The sequence below is a fragment of the Petromyzon marinus genome, chromosome 33 (genome assembly GCF_048934315.1).
Source record: "Petromyzon marinus isolate PM22_M1 ecotype Great Lakes invasive population chromosome 33, UKy_Petmar_22M1.pri1.0, whole genome shotgun sequence".
Classification (NCBI taxonomy): Eukaryota; Metazoa; Chordata; class Hyperoartia; order Petromyzontiformes; family Petromyzontidae; genus Petromyzon; species Petromyzon marinus.
The window spans coordinates 6978255-6995750 of record NC_133699.1 but is presented as its reverse complement, the minus strand read 5'-3'; the positions used below and the strand labels follow the sequence as shown (position 1 = coordinate 6995750).

The window sequence follows — 17496 nt, the reverse complement described above, 5'->3', positions numbered from 1 at the left end:
AAAGTTACAAATAAACCGTGTTGCCTCTAAAGACGTCTCCAGTGTCCGTGGAACCCACTACATATATATGCATTTTTATATTTTGACCACTGTGTAATAAACAAGTTGCCTGCGTGCGGCGACACTGGATGCTTTTCCCTCTTCCTTTTCCTCATCCCTTCACCACAGAATGAACACGGTAACGCGGTCATGCACCTCGGGGGGGGGGGGGGGGGGTTCAGACATTTGTGACGAGGGGGAGGGGGGGGTTTGAGAAATGTGACGTCACATCAAAATTCGCAACTTTAAGTATAGAATTGTTATAACACTAATTGTTATAACATTCCTACAACATCAGTGCAGCGCCACGCACTACAATGACAATAGTTGAAGCATGTTTTATTTTCAAAATGGAAATATGGTTTTGGGGGGCGGGGGCAGAGCTTTGTGACGTCATATTTGAGGGGGGGGGTCTGACTTTTTGTGACGCCGAGTGACGAGAGGTCAAAAATTGCGTGACGTCATTTATGGACGGCCCCTCAAGTGAAAGGCAAAATTGGTTTCGATTTACGTTGTTTCACTTACCGTCGTGTTTTTCAATGTACTAAATCGAGAACTTCAGTGCTTGGGGGATTTTGGAGCTGGCTCACCGCCTGGGCTGCTGCTGCCTTCCCACTCGGCTGTGGTTGCTCGAACCTCCGAGTCGTTCATAGCTCGTGGCTTCTAATATCGGAAGGAAGCGGTGATCGTCTTTGTTCGATGGCCAAGAGCTGCTGCTGCGAGGATGACCGGAGTTTGCGTGATGATCGTTTATGCTCCTGGACACGAGATCAGCAAGGTGTGATGTTTCATTTGTGGGAGTTGCACCGCCTGTACGCGATCAACCGTCGACGCGCCCACCCGGGCCCCACGTTTGCCGTGAGGCACCATGAGGGCCTCCCCGACGGCCAGGGCCTGCGCACGGTCGGAGTGGGCAGAGGCCGGCGTTCGACTGGTGGTTTGAAAAGAACACGGACAAACATTCGAGCTCACGCTTTTGCTTTGGCAACAATTTTCGTTAATTGGGCTCCGAGCGGCTCAACAAGCCTGGAAGCCGGCGCATTTAATCACCTCTGAGATCGAAATGTGGCAAATCGCATGCTAATCAGGAGCAAGTTGGCCCAGGGATTGATAATCAAATTTGCATGTGAAACGGCGGTGCAGGACTCGATTCGAAGGCGAGTGAATACTGCGCGGTGGTGCATTGCAAGTGGACATTATTATCATCCAACAGTGACCAGCATGGTGAAGTATGGTCAAACTAAACCTGACATCCAACATCACGTGGCGAGATGTTCATCCAGCAGTGGAAAACGTAACTTAAAGTAACCAAAATAACAGAAGATGCATGGAAAAGAAATCGGTTTAATTTTGTATATAAACGCGTATAACTCATGTGTACATGCTTGTGAATATACGATTCAGCTAAAAAATGTAAAACACATTTACACAAAGTCGCAAAGACATCAACTACCTTAAATCTTTACCACTACTCCAGGAGCTCAGAATTATTGCCCAAGTACTGTATATACGTGAGCAAAGTTATAACCATTTACGAAACAATTTGAAAACGTGTCAATATTTTGTCAGAAATTATCTTTGCACGTCTAAAGGACAAGAGAAGCTGTAACGAAATGCGCATTTGTAAACGATTAAACCTTAAAATTTTCTGACACCGACATTTTTTCCAAAAACATTCCTTGTGTGATTGCACAGAGTCCGATGAGGGGTGGGGTAGCTGTGTAAAAAAGACCTGAGGTGAAATTCTTCATTAAACCGACGATTTAAACAGCAACAGCTCGGGGAATTTTATACTCTGTTCTATGCAGCTGACCGCTGCCCCTTCATACAGTAAATGGCATCCTCAGAAGAATAAGTAACCTAACATCCCTTGCAGGGAATCCTCTCGCGATAAAAAATCTTCCATTTGCCATCCATCACGAGACCCCTGCGGGTGTCACCGTGCACAATCATACTTCGAAGCTCTTGCTCGGATTCCCCAGAGCTTTGCCCTCCGAGTGGCCACCCTAATGGCCCACTCCAACAGGCCAAACTTGGCACAATTGTAGGTTTTCAACTATAATACACGTTTTATGGGTTAGATCGTTTAAATATATAAATGTGTTGTTGAACCCACCACCACCCGACAGCCAATTAGTAAGGTTTGTCACATAAACAGAACATGTCAATTCGTTACTAGTACAGTCCACCAGTGTGTTGGAGAGCAAAGCCACACCATTTACAATCTAAGTACAACATTTCCCCAGCACTAACTAGCTTCATCAGGCGACAGCCATCACTTGTGAGCACTTCTTTCGCGAATTGGGAGGGGAATCAATGAATGCATATGACTACGGGTATCCATTGCCGATTGGGTTATTTATATGTTAATCAACACACATTATGCATGCGCATTAAGGAACGAGGATTCGCCACGAATCTGGCTGTCGCCTGATGAAGCTGGTTGTAATTACTGGTGAAACATTGTACTCAGATTGTAAATGTTGGGGCTTTGCTCTCCAAGACACCGGTGTGATGTTACTAGTAACGAATTGGCACGTTCTGTTAATGTGACAAACCTTTCGAATTGGCTGTGTCGGGTGGTGGTGGGTTTACCGACACATTTAAATATTTATTACACGATCTAACCCAAAATAACTGTGTTATGGATATTGGTCGCGAAAGCCTACGTGTTAAACTGGTTTTCAACTGTTAGATCAGTGGTAGCCGATATGTGAATCGCGATCCATGGGTGGATGATCGCAAAAGATTTGATTGTGGATCTCTGGACAAATAGGAATTAACACCTCTAATATAAAGCAATTCTTGTTATAGCAGATGGCAAAACAAAATCCCCGACTAAGAATTAATGGATTAATAATATATATCTTAAACCAATAGATCGCACTAGCACTTGGCATGTCTACAGTGTTCTATTAGTCGGTTAAATCCATCCGGGTAACTGTTGGTCATATATTGCTGGTAGATCACGGAACATGTTGAGATATACCAGAATGGATCACAGTGCTTTGTGGGTTGGACACTGCTGCGTTAGTCAATAAACACCACCGATTCAGTAACCAATATTTTTGTGAAATCACCTTCATCACAAGGGGGTCAGTGTCTTGGCTGGCAAAGAAGTGGGGCATAAGATATCCTAAACCTTTCATACATCTTGACGCGTATACACCTTCATTGGCTGATTGTACTACCATTTGAACCGCTGCGACAGGAGAACGAAGAACCGGTGAACTCTGGATTGCAAGTTCAGAGTGCAAACCGTCTGTTACTTCAGGGTAACATTTCTCATAACCGCCACTGCTTTTTTTCAATTGTTCACCTCTACTTGCGAGCACAATGTACACTTAATTAACTCTGCAGATGTAAAACCCAGAGTGTGTGCCCACTCATGCACCTCCTCCGACATCTTGTTGACACCGCATTCACGATACACTAGTGCTGTCTGGGTTTCTTAGGCCGGGGAGAAGGCGAGCCCCATGGGGTGGACTCCGCAGGGTTGTAGCCTGGAATCTGTGACAGCGGACACACAAATGGCACAAACGTACAACGAAGATAGTCACCCAAATAAGCCTTTAACAGACTGTGCTGCTGTTAGGCGGCATGGCCCACGAGGGGGTAAGTGGCCAACACCTCTCCCCAGTGCTGATGTTTACACACTGCACCAGGTACTCATTTAAGAAAGAGTTGACCTTGGGTAGGCAAAACAGCAGTTCAGATAATCCTCACTGGTGTTGGCGGTGAGTGGGAATTGGGTTGCCGGGTTCATAGCGCAGCGTGCTAACCACTACACCAATGCTCTCACACACACACATGCGAGTATTTCCAACACAAGTGATACGTTATTATTACACTTATTAACACTGAAAAACTTCGCCAAGTCTGAAGACTTTTGAGGAACAGGGGGAGAGAAGATGACAACTCCACACAGTAACACTCTAGTTGGGAATCAAACCCAGTTTTCTTGCTGCAAGACGCAAGGGTTTACCAATGTGCCACCCTGCCGCCCATGGCGATACGTAAACTACCTTAATACCAGTTTCAACGCATGATTCTTTTTAGATATGGGAGGAAACCAGAGAACCCGGAGGAAACCCATGCAGAACAGACTCATGGAGTTTTGTTAAGACATCTGATATCTACCAAGGCTCCCACACCCTGACTTAGCTTGGTATTTTGAGAACTCGCATTCATCAACAACAGCCCCAAACGATCATTTAAATAGGTCACGTTTCAGATAATGGCCCTCCTTGTGCAATGAACTAGGGCCATGATAAAAAATCTAATTTATACAGCACCTTGGATATCGAAATATCTCAAAAAAGCACTGGACATTAAAAAAACTACTCAAGTATAGATACAAGCCAATAGAAATAAAGTAAAAGCCGATAATAACAATAATGACAGTGATACTGACACTTTACACAGCATGCAAAATGTAATAAAAGCTAATCATAATGATTCCCCTCACAGTAATAACCAATCAGAATCCAGGAAAAGCCAATTAATAACGACGTTTTCAAGCTGGATTTAAACACACGGACAGTCACAACTGATATAGGTAGGGATAGTATCCCATAGGCTTTGGATATACAGTCTGTTCTATAATACGGTAGTTGCGTACCTCAAGAACACCGCGTTTTGGAAAAATCGTGTTATAATAAATAATATATATATTATATGGGGTAAAGCGCATTCCGCAATAACGCGTGAGATGCGTAACACAGGCTGAACAAAGACTAAGGAACGTGGGTAGCATCTAGAAGCATCCAGCAGCATCCCGCCTTGTGTGATGCTACGCCGAGGCAGCCGTTACACAACCGCTTATTCCTAATCGCGCGACGTAGTTCCATTCATTCAACCGAGTTAAATCCAGTTCAGATCCGCGTTATACAAAAAAATGCGTTCCCTCATACATTCATCATCGCGTTATATCCAATTTGCCAGTTACAGGAGGTATAGGACAACAGACTGCAGCTCAAAATGCTAGCTATACATATATTTTTTCCATCCAAGACCGGAGTTTATATTTTATTCCTGTGTTATAAGGGTATTAAGTTCAGGGGCTAAATGCCAATGGATGGGTCTGATAGCCACGGGAGAGCCTCAGGAGAGAGTTTGTGTCATCTTGCCACCCCGTCCATTGAAGGAGCGCAGACTACAGTGGTGTAAAATGTGGTCCATAGTTTGGGTTGCATGGCCACAATCGTACAGGAGCTTGTTTTTAATGCACTGCTATGTATCTGTATGAGTCTCTATGAATCTCTAGGAATCATAATGGGTCTCTCTGTATCTCCTATGTATCTCTGTGTCTCTATGGGTTTACTATACGGTCCCACAGTTTGGGTTGCATGGCAACAAGCGCTATGCTGTGGCTTGTGTCATTAATTTTCGGCCCGCTGACGTTCCGATGCGGCGAGCGTTTGTTTTTTGTGCACTACTGCTGGCGCAGCAAGCAGCAACAGCAGCATGGTCACAATACAAATCGGTGGTATTCCGAGGTTGCGCGTCGCGCCGCACGGTGAGTACCTCCGGGCGGACGAGGTGCATGCGGATCCGCTGGTGCTGCAGGTTGGACGAATCCAGCGACACGCGCACGCGGTCGAACATGTTCAGCGCGATGCCCTCCACGCACAGTGTGAGGCCCTACACAAAACACAAAGACATCTCTAATGTAGCCTTAACAGACTGTTGGGGCAAGTGCTGTTGGCGAGGAGCACAGATGAAGGCCGGCACGGCACACAAGGGGGTGGTTTGCCAGCGCCATGCCCGGCCGCCTTTGTCTCCCCAGTGGCGATGTTTACACACCGCACCAGGCATTCAATTGAGTTCCGAGTCAACCTAGGGGAGGCCCAGGACCGGTTCAGATAATCATCACTGGTGTTGACCGTGCGAAGGAATCGAACCCAAGTCGCCAGGATTGTAGCACAGAACGCTAACCGCTACACTACCGCTGACTGCTCTCTGCCAAGTGCCCTGCATACAAGTACGGATTGACGTGAACCCAACGTTATTATTCATACAATTACAAGGGTCACTCAGAAAAGCCTCACTGATTCTCAAAACGTTTGCATTCAAGGTCACTGCTACGTTTTTGTAAAAGGAGGCGAATGATTAATATGTGCTCCCCAAATAAGTAATTTGCATGTAATTTGCCAACCTTGGACCATGATGCTGGCACACGAATAACGTTACAGGATCTTTTAACGTCCACTGTTAAAGCGGATAGCCTGTAAATATTTTACGCTTAATACACACCACAGTATTAACCGGAGTGGCCACCGAGTTTGAAACGCAAACCTCCACAACACACAGCGAATGCAATACCGCTTGGGCCACCTCACCGCGAGCTGAAAACCAGGCATGAGAAGCCGATGGCTGCAATGACCAAACCAACCGAGGGATCGTGATGTGCGGGCCAGCCAAGGAATTTTAAAGCCTTATTTGGCCATCATTAAGGAGTAGATGCAACCCCCCTTAGGTTATATGGAGTGTACAATTGCAGTTAAGAACATACCTAAAATATGGCTGCAAATGTTGACCCTTTTGAGCTTCTGGTCCAAATTAGGCTGTGTGCATTATCCACGCAGAGTGACAATGTAATGCGGCATACAAGGCATGCTGGAAAGGACCGGATCCACTGATCACAAATGTGCTTTTTGCCATCTAGAGATCACTTTTTGCATCAACTACTATTTCCCTTATTTGTTTTTATTCTACAAGTACTTTTCTGCCCTTCGAGTTTCTCATTGTTTACAGAAAGCATTAGATTTTCTCTATAATTCTTCCGGATCTGAGGGATTTTACTGTATTTTTAATGTGATGTCCTCTCTGTGACAATACGGGCTCCGTCATGGCAGTTATTTCCAAAGCAAATTTAATTGTGACCGTTTTATATTTGAAACGCATTTACATCATTTAATTCAGTTTCAGTTTATTTTGGTATAGCCCTGTGAGCCATCCGGCTCTAATGTATCCACCGGTGTAACTTCCTCTGTAATAGTCCACACTGCCAAATGGCAAAAAAAACGGAGCTTCGTATCTCACTGCGTTCTTCCACCTTAAACCAAGTGTCTGTGTGTCTGATAGAAACCTAATCGTAGAGAGATGGTCAGGGGGCTTGGGTCCCAGTGCAATAAGCCAGTCCTGGGTTTAAATGCAGAATTCAGCCGTTCGGGAAATGCCAATGCCTCCCGGTTAAGTGAACACATGCCCTACCTCCTCGTCGAAGGTAACGTTGAGCTTGAGATCTTTGGAGTCAAAGAAAACCGTCCCCTCCAAGCCGTACTTGGGAATGAGCACCACCACGGCGTTCTTGCGCACAAACAGCACGAAGCCCTCTTCGCTCACCACTCCCTTGCTCTTGAAGAACAACTGAGACCACAACAACAACAGCCGTTAATCACCGCTACGTGGCCAAGAGCAGACACACGCGCATCACTTACCAAGCCCATAATTACTTAACAAAATTTAAGGTAATTTTCCGCATCCCCCCGCTAATTTATTCCAGTTGTGCTATTGGCATCATGTCATGGGGATTATTTTGAGTTCAATCGTGAAGGTACAATGTCAATTGTATTGACTATAATCCTCCATCACCTGACAGAGCCAATCAAATAAAGTTGTCACATCATGGGCAAATGTGCCAAGTGACGAGGTTTTTCAGCAAACACAGAAGAATGCTGAAAAGCAATGTCAAGTGTAGCCAACCAGTACAGCCACGGCACCACCACACGTAAGCGTGTGAATAGAAAACAATTGATTCTTACTACACGCACAATACGATGCCTGCTTTCGTGACCTTAAAAATGGTTTTCAAGAGACGAATGGACTCATTATCAGGTGCCTAAGCACACGCCGTGCAAGCTCCACGTGGCCCACACTTCCGCCTCCCACCTGCGTGTGGAAAGCTACAGACGAGCGTTGGGCGTACTGCGCCATCTTGTGGCGGTAGTTGAGGTTGTTGCAGAGCTGCTGCTGCTTCTGCTTGTCGGTGAGCGCCGGGTACGTGGGTCGGCGCCCACGCACACGGCCAGCAGCCGGTGCACAATCACATCCGAGTATCTGTAACGGTACAGGGAGACAACAACAACAATATTCACATTTGTTGTAGCCTCTATTTAATATGAAGATTAAATTTACAGTAGATACAGGCTGCGGTATGGCCACGAGATGCCAACGGAGCAGCGGTATTAATCCACCAAGCACCGCGATTCATTCTGTTGGATCTCAGCGGGTTTCACGATCCACCAGAAAGCTACGCAAACAATGACTCAGATGGATTTAACCCTGAAAGAATACTGTACTCTGGCCATACCACGTTCTAGCACCATCTGCTGGTGGAAATTATCTTTGTTAATGTATGAATTTAATTCTTTGTTGAGGACTTTTTATTTGTCATCAGATGTAACGCAAATTGCTGCCTGCTCATATCTGTGTTCTTATTTAAGATCCACAACAAAATCGTTAGCGATCCATGGCAGAATTGCAATTCACTTTTGGCCGCCGCTGCAACACGGCAATGGATTCTTGATTCTGCACGTGGAACACTGTCACCCTCCTTGTAGGCGTCGGTGTTCTCCGAATCCTCTAGTTTTTCTCCAACACAAGCCAAACAACCATTTAAGGAATTGGCCAAACTTCCCGTTTAAAGGACCTTTTAGAAAAATAAGTCAAAATCTGAATCTTTATCCTGGAGAAATCCGATTCGCGATAAAAGCTCTTTTTGACAGATGTCCAGTAGGTAGATGATAGGAGTGCTAAGAATAGGAAAGGTAAACAAATCACTAAAAGTAAATAATAGAAAAAAGATATACAAGTACGTAGCCAATCGTGCTAATCGGAGGTGTGCCATAATGACAAATTAACATTGCATAAGTACATCAATTAATGAATAAATTCCTAAACTTGGGAAAGGCAGCACAGTCCCAGACCACACCAAGACAACAACATAGTCCCCTCAATAATCGCGAAGGTCGATTTCACGCGTGTGCCTGACGCCAGAGCACGTCACCGTCGAATGGGCGACGTGAAGTGGGTGTAGATGGCGGTGGCGAGCCCGTAGTGGTGGGTGTCGGGCTCCATGCCGGAGCAGAAGTAGATGGCCTGCATCATGCAGCGCGTGGCCAGGATGCGCAGCAGAGTGTTGAGGTATGGTGGCGCTCCCGGCACCGCCGCCCGGTCCAGGGACTCGGCCAACGCCTTAGCCGAGTCCACCTGGATCTCGATGTTCTGCGCAAAAAAATCGGGCACACCGGCGTTTTTGAGGTGACTATCCCGCACGTGGCTTGTAGTTCAGTGCTGGGGAAGCAGCAAGGGTTGTGGTGTATTGGAAAGAAAACGTTATTCAGCGCACTTCCTGTGGGTATTCAGGTTTCCATAACCTGGCTTGCCAGGAGAAGGCAGTACAGCAAGTGGATTAATCTACATCTGGCACAGTGCCTGGCTGCCTTCCAGCGTTGTCTGTGGTTCGTCACACCTTTTGAGTTGTTCTGCCTCTAAGGGCGAGTGGAACCTATACGGCTACATCTCAAGATAAAGGTAAAAGGTGCAGCCCTGCAATTGCTCGCTCAGGCCAATACTGACATCGTTTCAAGGCACCTCTGCTTCACAGTAGGGGGTAGCACATTCCCACCCATTTTGAGCACAATGTTCATCACAATAAGTCGACCTGATATTTCAACATTTCAGTGCTGGAATTTATCTAAAATTAAATACAGTACTACATTTATCGTGATGGTTTTTTGTTGCTTATTTCTGTGGAGTAGCTGGGCAACGAGCCGAGTCCTTCAACTCCCTACACTTGATAACACAGTGTGTTCAATGCGGCTGCTGGATTTTGAAGCCAGGGTCCCAGCTGTAATCTCTGGGTCATAGGGTGACCCAGGTGACCCTTGCAAATGAGACTATTATGGTCTCTTGAGTTCTCACCCGGTTAAACCAAAAGACCTCAAACAAAAATTTGAGCCACCCGGCGACCTCTGAATTCCTTGCGAGGAGGATGATATTGAAGGAAGGTTAACAGCAATCTAGAGACGATAGAACCCCTCTTAAAGACGGTAATTGGTTCCACGAACACGAGCATCGAAAGTTTCCCTTGTTCACCCAAAACACGTACTTTATAATATTTAAACAATGGATATGAATACATAAAGATACTAACATTATAAACACATCATATTAAAATAAACACTGTTAATAAATGCATGAATTCATTTTGATTTAAAGCTTTCGTGACTGCAGAAATTCATATTATTGGTTCTTTCAGTAAATTCACGTAGAAGGGAAACAATAAAATAATAAAAATATAAAACAATAAAATTCTCACGACGTTTCGACTGCAACACAAGCAATCATCATCACGTGTGAAAACCACAACAAGAAAATTTGAAAAAAGTGGCGGTTATTTTAACGTTAGCACCACGGAGAGAGATTTGATAAACCATTTCGGGTCTTAATTGATTGATCACGCTCAAGGTGGCTTTCAGACCGCATCCATTATTTTTCGTCTCCCCCCTCCTCTTTTCCGAACATAGATGGACTCGTCCATCTGAACAAACTGTCAAATCTCTCTCCGTGGTGCTAACATTAAAAATAACTGCCACTTTTTTCAGATTTTCTTGTTGTGGTTTTCACACCTGATGATGATTGCTTGTGTTGCAGTCGAAACGTCGTGAGAATTTAATTTTTTATATTCTTATTATTTTATTGTTTCCCTTCTACGTGGCATTAATTCATATTTACTGTACCTACAACAGCCCGTCGTTAACAGGGAAATGGTCGGTTAAGCCTACACATTGAGCTCTATGGAGGTCCGTTGTTAAGCGATTAGTTAACAAGGGTGGTCGTTAAAAGGGGTTCTAACTCTACCTTTGATTTCGCCGCCTTCACCAAGATGTCGTAGTTGGAAGGCGGAGGCGCCGGGTGGCGTCGAAGCAGCGCACACTCGGGGAATTCGTCTACGATGCGCTCTGCCACGGAGATGTTGGCGAGCAACATGAACTCCTCCACCATCGAGTTGGTCTCCCTGTGTACACGCACCAGTTTCCGCCACCACAACACATCAATCACAAGGGTCAAGAATATTTATCTTAGATTATTTTGCTGATAATAAATTTCCCACGTGATAAGCCACTTTGTTCAGCTATCATTTGTGGTCAGGTAAGATGTTTTAAAAAGATAAAAATAGTTTAGTTTTATTTGTATATTTGTTTAAGTTATTTGTTTACCTTTCCAATACTTTGCAATCCTAACGTGTGCTTATATTGTTTGTTGTTGTAACGTTGTGACCTGCCCCAACTGGACATCTGTGAAAAAAGAGCTTTATAGCTCATCGGATTCTTCCAGTAGAAATATATATTTTGATTCTGATAGAGAGGTCTGCACAACAGTCGGATTGCAGTCATGGGAGGTGTCTTCTTGACGAGACTCACTTGAGTTCCTTGGTCTGCAGGTCGATCGGGTCATGGGTTTCGCTGTCCATGTGGAATCGGACCTCAGGGGATGCCAGAGTCAATGCCCTACGGGTGGAGAAGGGACATGAGCGATTATCATGTCCAGCCAAAACAACACAGAATCTTAATATAAGACACTTCACAAACTCAGATATTTGAGTTGAACATGCAGAGCTCGTTAAGTCAATCCACTGCTGGATGAGGGCCACCCCCATGTCATGCGAGTCGTGGGGTGGTTTTACCGTACTAAACCGTGGTGGTCAGTACGCGCTGGCAAAGGTGGGGGAGCACAGACATGGGAGCATTAAGTAGAGTAAAACAATTTATGTCACTGCATTGTCCTCTATTGACCACAATGTAGCCCCGCAGCAGCCTGTAACACTCCAATCTAGAAGGATGTTATTAACCAGGTAAAACCTTAACTTCTTTATTGTTGCCTTCATTTCCGCATCTCCAGCTTCTTCAGCCTCCCACTCCCAGCCCCGCTCACTTCTCCCCCCCCCCCCGGCATTTTGCCGTGCTCGCCCCTTTAATCCCTCTAGCAGCACCCCACTTCCCCTATCCCACACCCCCCTCTCTATCTCTCCCCCCTTGCTCCCCCCCACTCTCTTACCTATATAGCCTGTTACAACAGCCCTTTTTTGCCCACTTCAGCAATTGTTTCTGGCTGTGGTTGTCCCACCTGAAGAAGGACGCTTGTGTTGCGCCCGAAATGTCGTGATTTAATTTAGTTGTTATTTTATTTTATAGTTTTACCTACGTGACTTTACTGAAAAAAAAACAAAGAGTATGAATCCTGTAACACTTGTTTGTGCATGGTATTCACCCAAGCCTCATGCATCATGGGGTCAAAAAAACCTACGGGTGCAGCTTTGCAATTGCTTGCTCAAGCCACTGCTGGAAGGGGGCTCCCATAAGAGGGGGCCCCTCTAGAGATACACCCTTTTACAGTCCCTCTCAATGTATTTTAGCCTACTCTTCCACGCTGGCCGGATGTCTTAGACGACACGGGAGTAACCACACTTTACCGCGCCACAGGCGACCTGCCGATCGACTAAATGTGGTGCACCCATTAATACTGCTCAGCGCTCCAGAGGCGGTGGAGGGGATGAGGATCTTGACAATGAGTTACCCGTTTTGAATGCGCCTCTGCTTGAGGATCTTGGCCAGGGAGTTGAGGCCACGCAAGCTGCTGGTGACCGGGTCCTTCCGCCCGGCGTCGTCCATCATTAGCTGAGCCTCTGTGTACGTCAGAGACGCCTGCGGGGATACGATGAACACACCACGGGTGAACCATGGGGTCCTCGCAATTACACAATGCCCACGCCTGATCCAAGCCCAAGCCAGAACTCAACAGATGTCTACGTGGCGCCCGATGACCACTGAGGGTTACGCTCACCCAAAGACAGTAAAATTTATATTTTTTGAATTCTCAAAGCTGGAATTTAACCAAATTTAGTGCAATGTAATTTGGTGGTCTTTTGTGCAGTGAGTTTAACACGTAGGCTTTCGTGACCAATATCATCCATAATACAGGTTTTTTGGGTTAGATTGTGTAAATACATAAATGTGTCGTTAAACCCGCCACCACCCGACACAGCCGACTAGTAAGGGTTGTCACATAAACAGAACGTGGCCAATTCGTCACTGGTACAACACACCGGTGTGCTGTACTCGTGACGAATTGGCATGTTCTGTGTTTTGTGCAGTGATTGTTGACTGGACAGAGACCATCAACTCACTACTTTCATGTCCTACCTCGCACCTCCGATTAGCACAGTTGGCTACGTACGGTGCAAAAGAAGTTCAACATACATACTACCACTTGTGAACCCGGTTCATCTCGCTCCACTTGTGAACCCAGAGGTGCAAGCTCAACGCTCTGACCTCTCAGCCATCCGGAAACCCCAACTGCACTAACATAGCAAGGCACTGATACAATAAACGTGAAAGCAAACGAGAGTTTTACAAAAACTGAACGTCTGTGGGGGGGGGGAGGGAATCACCTTGGAATTGATGATGCTCTTGGTAAAACGTGTGCTCACGATCTCAGCCTTTGGAGTCAACTCCCATATGCACGAGAACGCCAGCCTGCACGCGCACATGCATCGTGGCCATTCACCGTCGAGTGGCGGAGTCGTCGACATTGGAGTGGTGCAGGGTGTTCACTCAGGAAAGCCTCGCAAAGTCTCGAGACTCTTTTTCAGGAGGGTCTTGCCAAGTTTTTGGTAGTCGAGTCATTCTTTCAGCAGCGGGATGTTTGGCCAAATACCGGTTTGGGTTGTTACAAATTACTCAACTGGAATATATACGTAGCAACCATTGTTCGACTGCAAAAGCTTTGCAGTACCACGCATCATGGGATTACATGTGCACCTGGCAACAACGCACGTTAGCTGCTGAGTATGGGTTGCAATGTGCGCACTCGCGAGTTCACAGTTGTTGGTGCATCTCACCGGTCGACGTTGGATCTCAAGGAACACAGGTTTGAGCTCAATAACTCTGGCACCATATCAATCCTCTGCAGGTGCACAAACACATAAATGCAACCACTTCTCTATCAATAAACACAATCTGGCAAATACATATGCACCAACTCAACGAGTGTTTTGCAAGCAAACCCACACATGATTAAATCACCTGCATGTAACTGTTCAGCAAGGGGATGTTTTCGCGAATGCCAGTTAAGATTGTATGGGTTTTATTTAGAGGAAATCTGATTAATCCAGAGGAAACCCATTCACTAACAGGGGGGAGAACAAACAAAACAGCAAGCAAAAAGGCACAAGAGTTGAGTAATCAAACCCAGCGTCTCCTTGCTGCAAGGCACGAGTGTTACACTGCGCCGATAGCCTGTCGCTCATGATGTGACGGTACATCATATGATAAGAAATCCACAAAATCACCTCGTTTAAAACATCATGAGAGATATTTAGCATTGTTGTTATTCATACGGGAAGTACTGAAAAGCACACAAAAAAATGTGGTGAAAATGTCAACTACAATTACAGTTGTGGGGAAACTGGTACCGCGATGATCATTACATCATAATATTTTACATCATGTCGTAAAGTTAAGAATGAAAGGATGAAATCGGCGGGTTGTAAAACACTTGATATTGTGGCAAGAAGAAATCCACATCTCACCTTCTCACACAGGTAAACTGTGGTACCACGCAGAGATGCCTCCTCATCCAAGGCATTCCCCGGCCGGATAAAGTAGCTCACATCGGCGATGTGTACCCCAACCTAGAACACACATTAATACATCGTCACCACCCTCACATGCATGGATGTGTAATGACAGGGTGATACCTGCCGGCCTGTAAGGGTAATTAAGGTTATAGCTGCATTACATAATACCTTATTATGAAGGGGCGTATCTGGGGTAAAGGTCAACGGCGGAGTCAGTCGAGAAGCTCCGGGAACCATCCCGAAGGGCCTAGAAGGTTCTAGAATGGGGGCGTGGCCAGAGGTGGAGCTTGGCCACTCCAGGCAGATATAAAGAGCACCGAATCAGAACTTCGGGGCTGTTAGCGTGGGGTCTGGGTCCTGGTTGCGTCGCTACCGTCGTCATCTCTTCGTCTTCGACCACGTGGCTGGTTCTTCTGCAAGAGCAGCTCTGTCTCCGCCGCTACGCTCGTCAACCAACCAGCGTAGCTACGCAGGACGGAGATGGGCTGCGTGTTTGTACAGCCTAGGTGTAGCCGCGTTACGAAGTGTATCGCCCTGTGTGCTTTTAATAAATAAGACGCCTTCTACTAGACGTCTGTCGGAAGTTGCTCACTACACATGCATGCATAACCTCCACCATAGCCACTCCAACCAAAGCACAATAATGTGAAATGAAATGCACACCCATTACCACCTGGTGCATTCATTGTGAACCAGGCATTCGGCCAGTGACGTGGACACTTAGGCCAGTGGGGTCTTAGCCATGGCTTGGCTCAGGCTTGGCTCTCGCGCAACATGCATTGAGATTATTTCTATTATTTTGGCTGCTATAAATGTCCAAATGATGGGCCACTTTGTTCAGCTATTCATTTGTGGCCAGGTCACTAATCAAAAATAAATCAATACCTCAGTGGGCTTTGCCTGGTAGGATGGGGATGGTTTCGTTGTATTTGTTTGTGTTTGGGTTATTTGTTTGTCTTTCTTGTACTTTGCACTGCTATTATGTTTTTGTACTGTTTGTTGTTGTAACGTTCTTACCCGCCTCTACTGGACATGTGAAAAATAGCTTTATAGCTCATCGGATTCCTCCAGTATAAATATTCTGATTCTAATTCTCAATAAGCCACATCAAAGCAATTCTTAAAACCCGAGCTGCCTCTAAGCATGGTTCCAGCCCTGAGCCTCTGTGTCCCTTGTGCCTCCTCGTATATCCCTGCATGCTCCCAGCCACGCTCAGAATTTCTGTGAGCTGAGCGTGAGCCAAGGCACAGCTGAGCCACTCATGCTTCTTTGGAAGCAACGGAGCAGATCAAGCCAGAACCGAGCCATGTTGAAGTCAGTCCTGAGCCGAGCAGAGACCAAGAATACGGGCACTAAGGCAACAATGTTTGGAAACTTAAAAACAGGAATATTGTCCACCCCTTTGTCAATCCACTGCAGGATGAGGGCTTCTCCATGCCGTAATGGGTCGCGATTGTCATTTGACCTTGCTTTATTACGATGGTCAATGCAGGTGGTGAAGGGGAGAACTTGGGCAGTTTTTTTAGATATCACTCTGTACCGGTGTTAGCCATGACTGGAACTAAACCAGCTTGACAGGATGAATGTGCAGTGCACTTATCATTGTGTCATTAAACTCCCCTTGTCACCTCCGCTAGCATTGACAAAACCATGAAAGGAATAGGCACGAATTACCCCGACCGTGACCACGATTACCACCACCAAATGAATACCTCGGCGTTCCCATTGTCGAGCGGTTTGCAGTGTTGGGCATCGTCGATGTCTGTGCAGCCTGGAGGATCCACACTGCAGATGGACAACACACGGAGGTCCTCCCTGCCAGCCTGGTCCTTGTACGGGACACACACAGCACCAGGTTCAACAAAACGCTGCTTTACAACAAACAAAACACAGGGTGAGCCATACATGGGTAAACCAACTTCATTCTAATGGCGTTCTAGCTTCTCAATAGGCGACTGAATATTTTGAAAGTACAGTCCATTCTCCTATAACTCCGCGTGTTTTCATATCGTGAATTAGATATAATGCGATGAATGCATTAGGGAACACATTTTTTTCATAACATGGATGCGAATTGGATAAAAGGCGATCGAGTGAACAGAACTGCGTTGTGCGAGGCAGAATAAGCGGTTGTACGGTTGCCTCGGTGTAGCATCACACAAGGCGGGATGCTTCTGGATGCTTCTAGATGCTACTCACGTACCCAAAGTCTTTGTTAAGCCTGCGTACGCATCTCACGTGTTATCGCGGACTGTGCTTTACCCTATATTATTTATTATGCGATTTTTCGACAATTCGGTGTTCTTCAGGAACGCAAGTACAGCGTTATAGGAAAAAAGTTTGTAGTCCCCTTGCTCCATTCATTTCTGTACTGGACCATCTCCACGGCTACTGCAGAGTCCTCCACATCCTGGCTCACCACTTTGATTCGCATCTCTCGAGGCCTGCCTCTCGGGTCTCCGCCCTGGTGCTTCCATAAGTCCGTCGCCTTCCTTCCTCCGATGTGAATTTCCTCTCTTCTTACGATGATGTGTCCGAGCCATCGACTTTCTTTCAGGTCGACGGCTTTTCTATATACGGTCTGCGGTAAAGGTGTAGAGCCCCGTGGCTTCTCGTTCATGCCAGTGCAGCGGAAGGACCTCGACTGGAGGGAGAGCTCCAGAGAGGTCCTCTAGAAGGTATTCTACGCAGGCCAAACATCTTGAAACTATTGAGGTTTGACAGCACGATGATGATGATGGGGGGTGTTTTCGCATTTGTCTATTGTCGGGGGCCACACGTCATGGGCCACACCAAAGGCCACCCAGAGGCTA

At 46.1% G+C, this 17496-nt stretch overlaps 1 protein-coding gene and 1 pseudogene across 1 annotated transcript in view; both read right to left on the bottom strand.

The window, feature by feature from the left end:
• Nucleotides 1-1365: 1365 nt before the first annotated feature.
• Nucleotides 1366-9276, bottom strand: LOC142929674 (exosome complex exonuclease RRP44-like; annotated as a pseudogene).
• Nucleotides 9277-14120: 4844 nt separating this feature from the next.
• LOC142929673 (exosome complex exonuclease RRP44-like) overlaps nt 14121-17496 on the bottom strand; it is a 40253-nt gene continuing 36877 nt past the window's right edge. The window contains exon 7 of the mRNA XM_076071378.1: nt 14121-14139. Coding sequence (XP_075927493.1) covers nt 14121-14139 — 19 coding nt within the window. The remainder of the gene's footprint in view (nt 14140-17496) is intronic.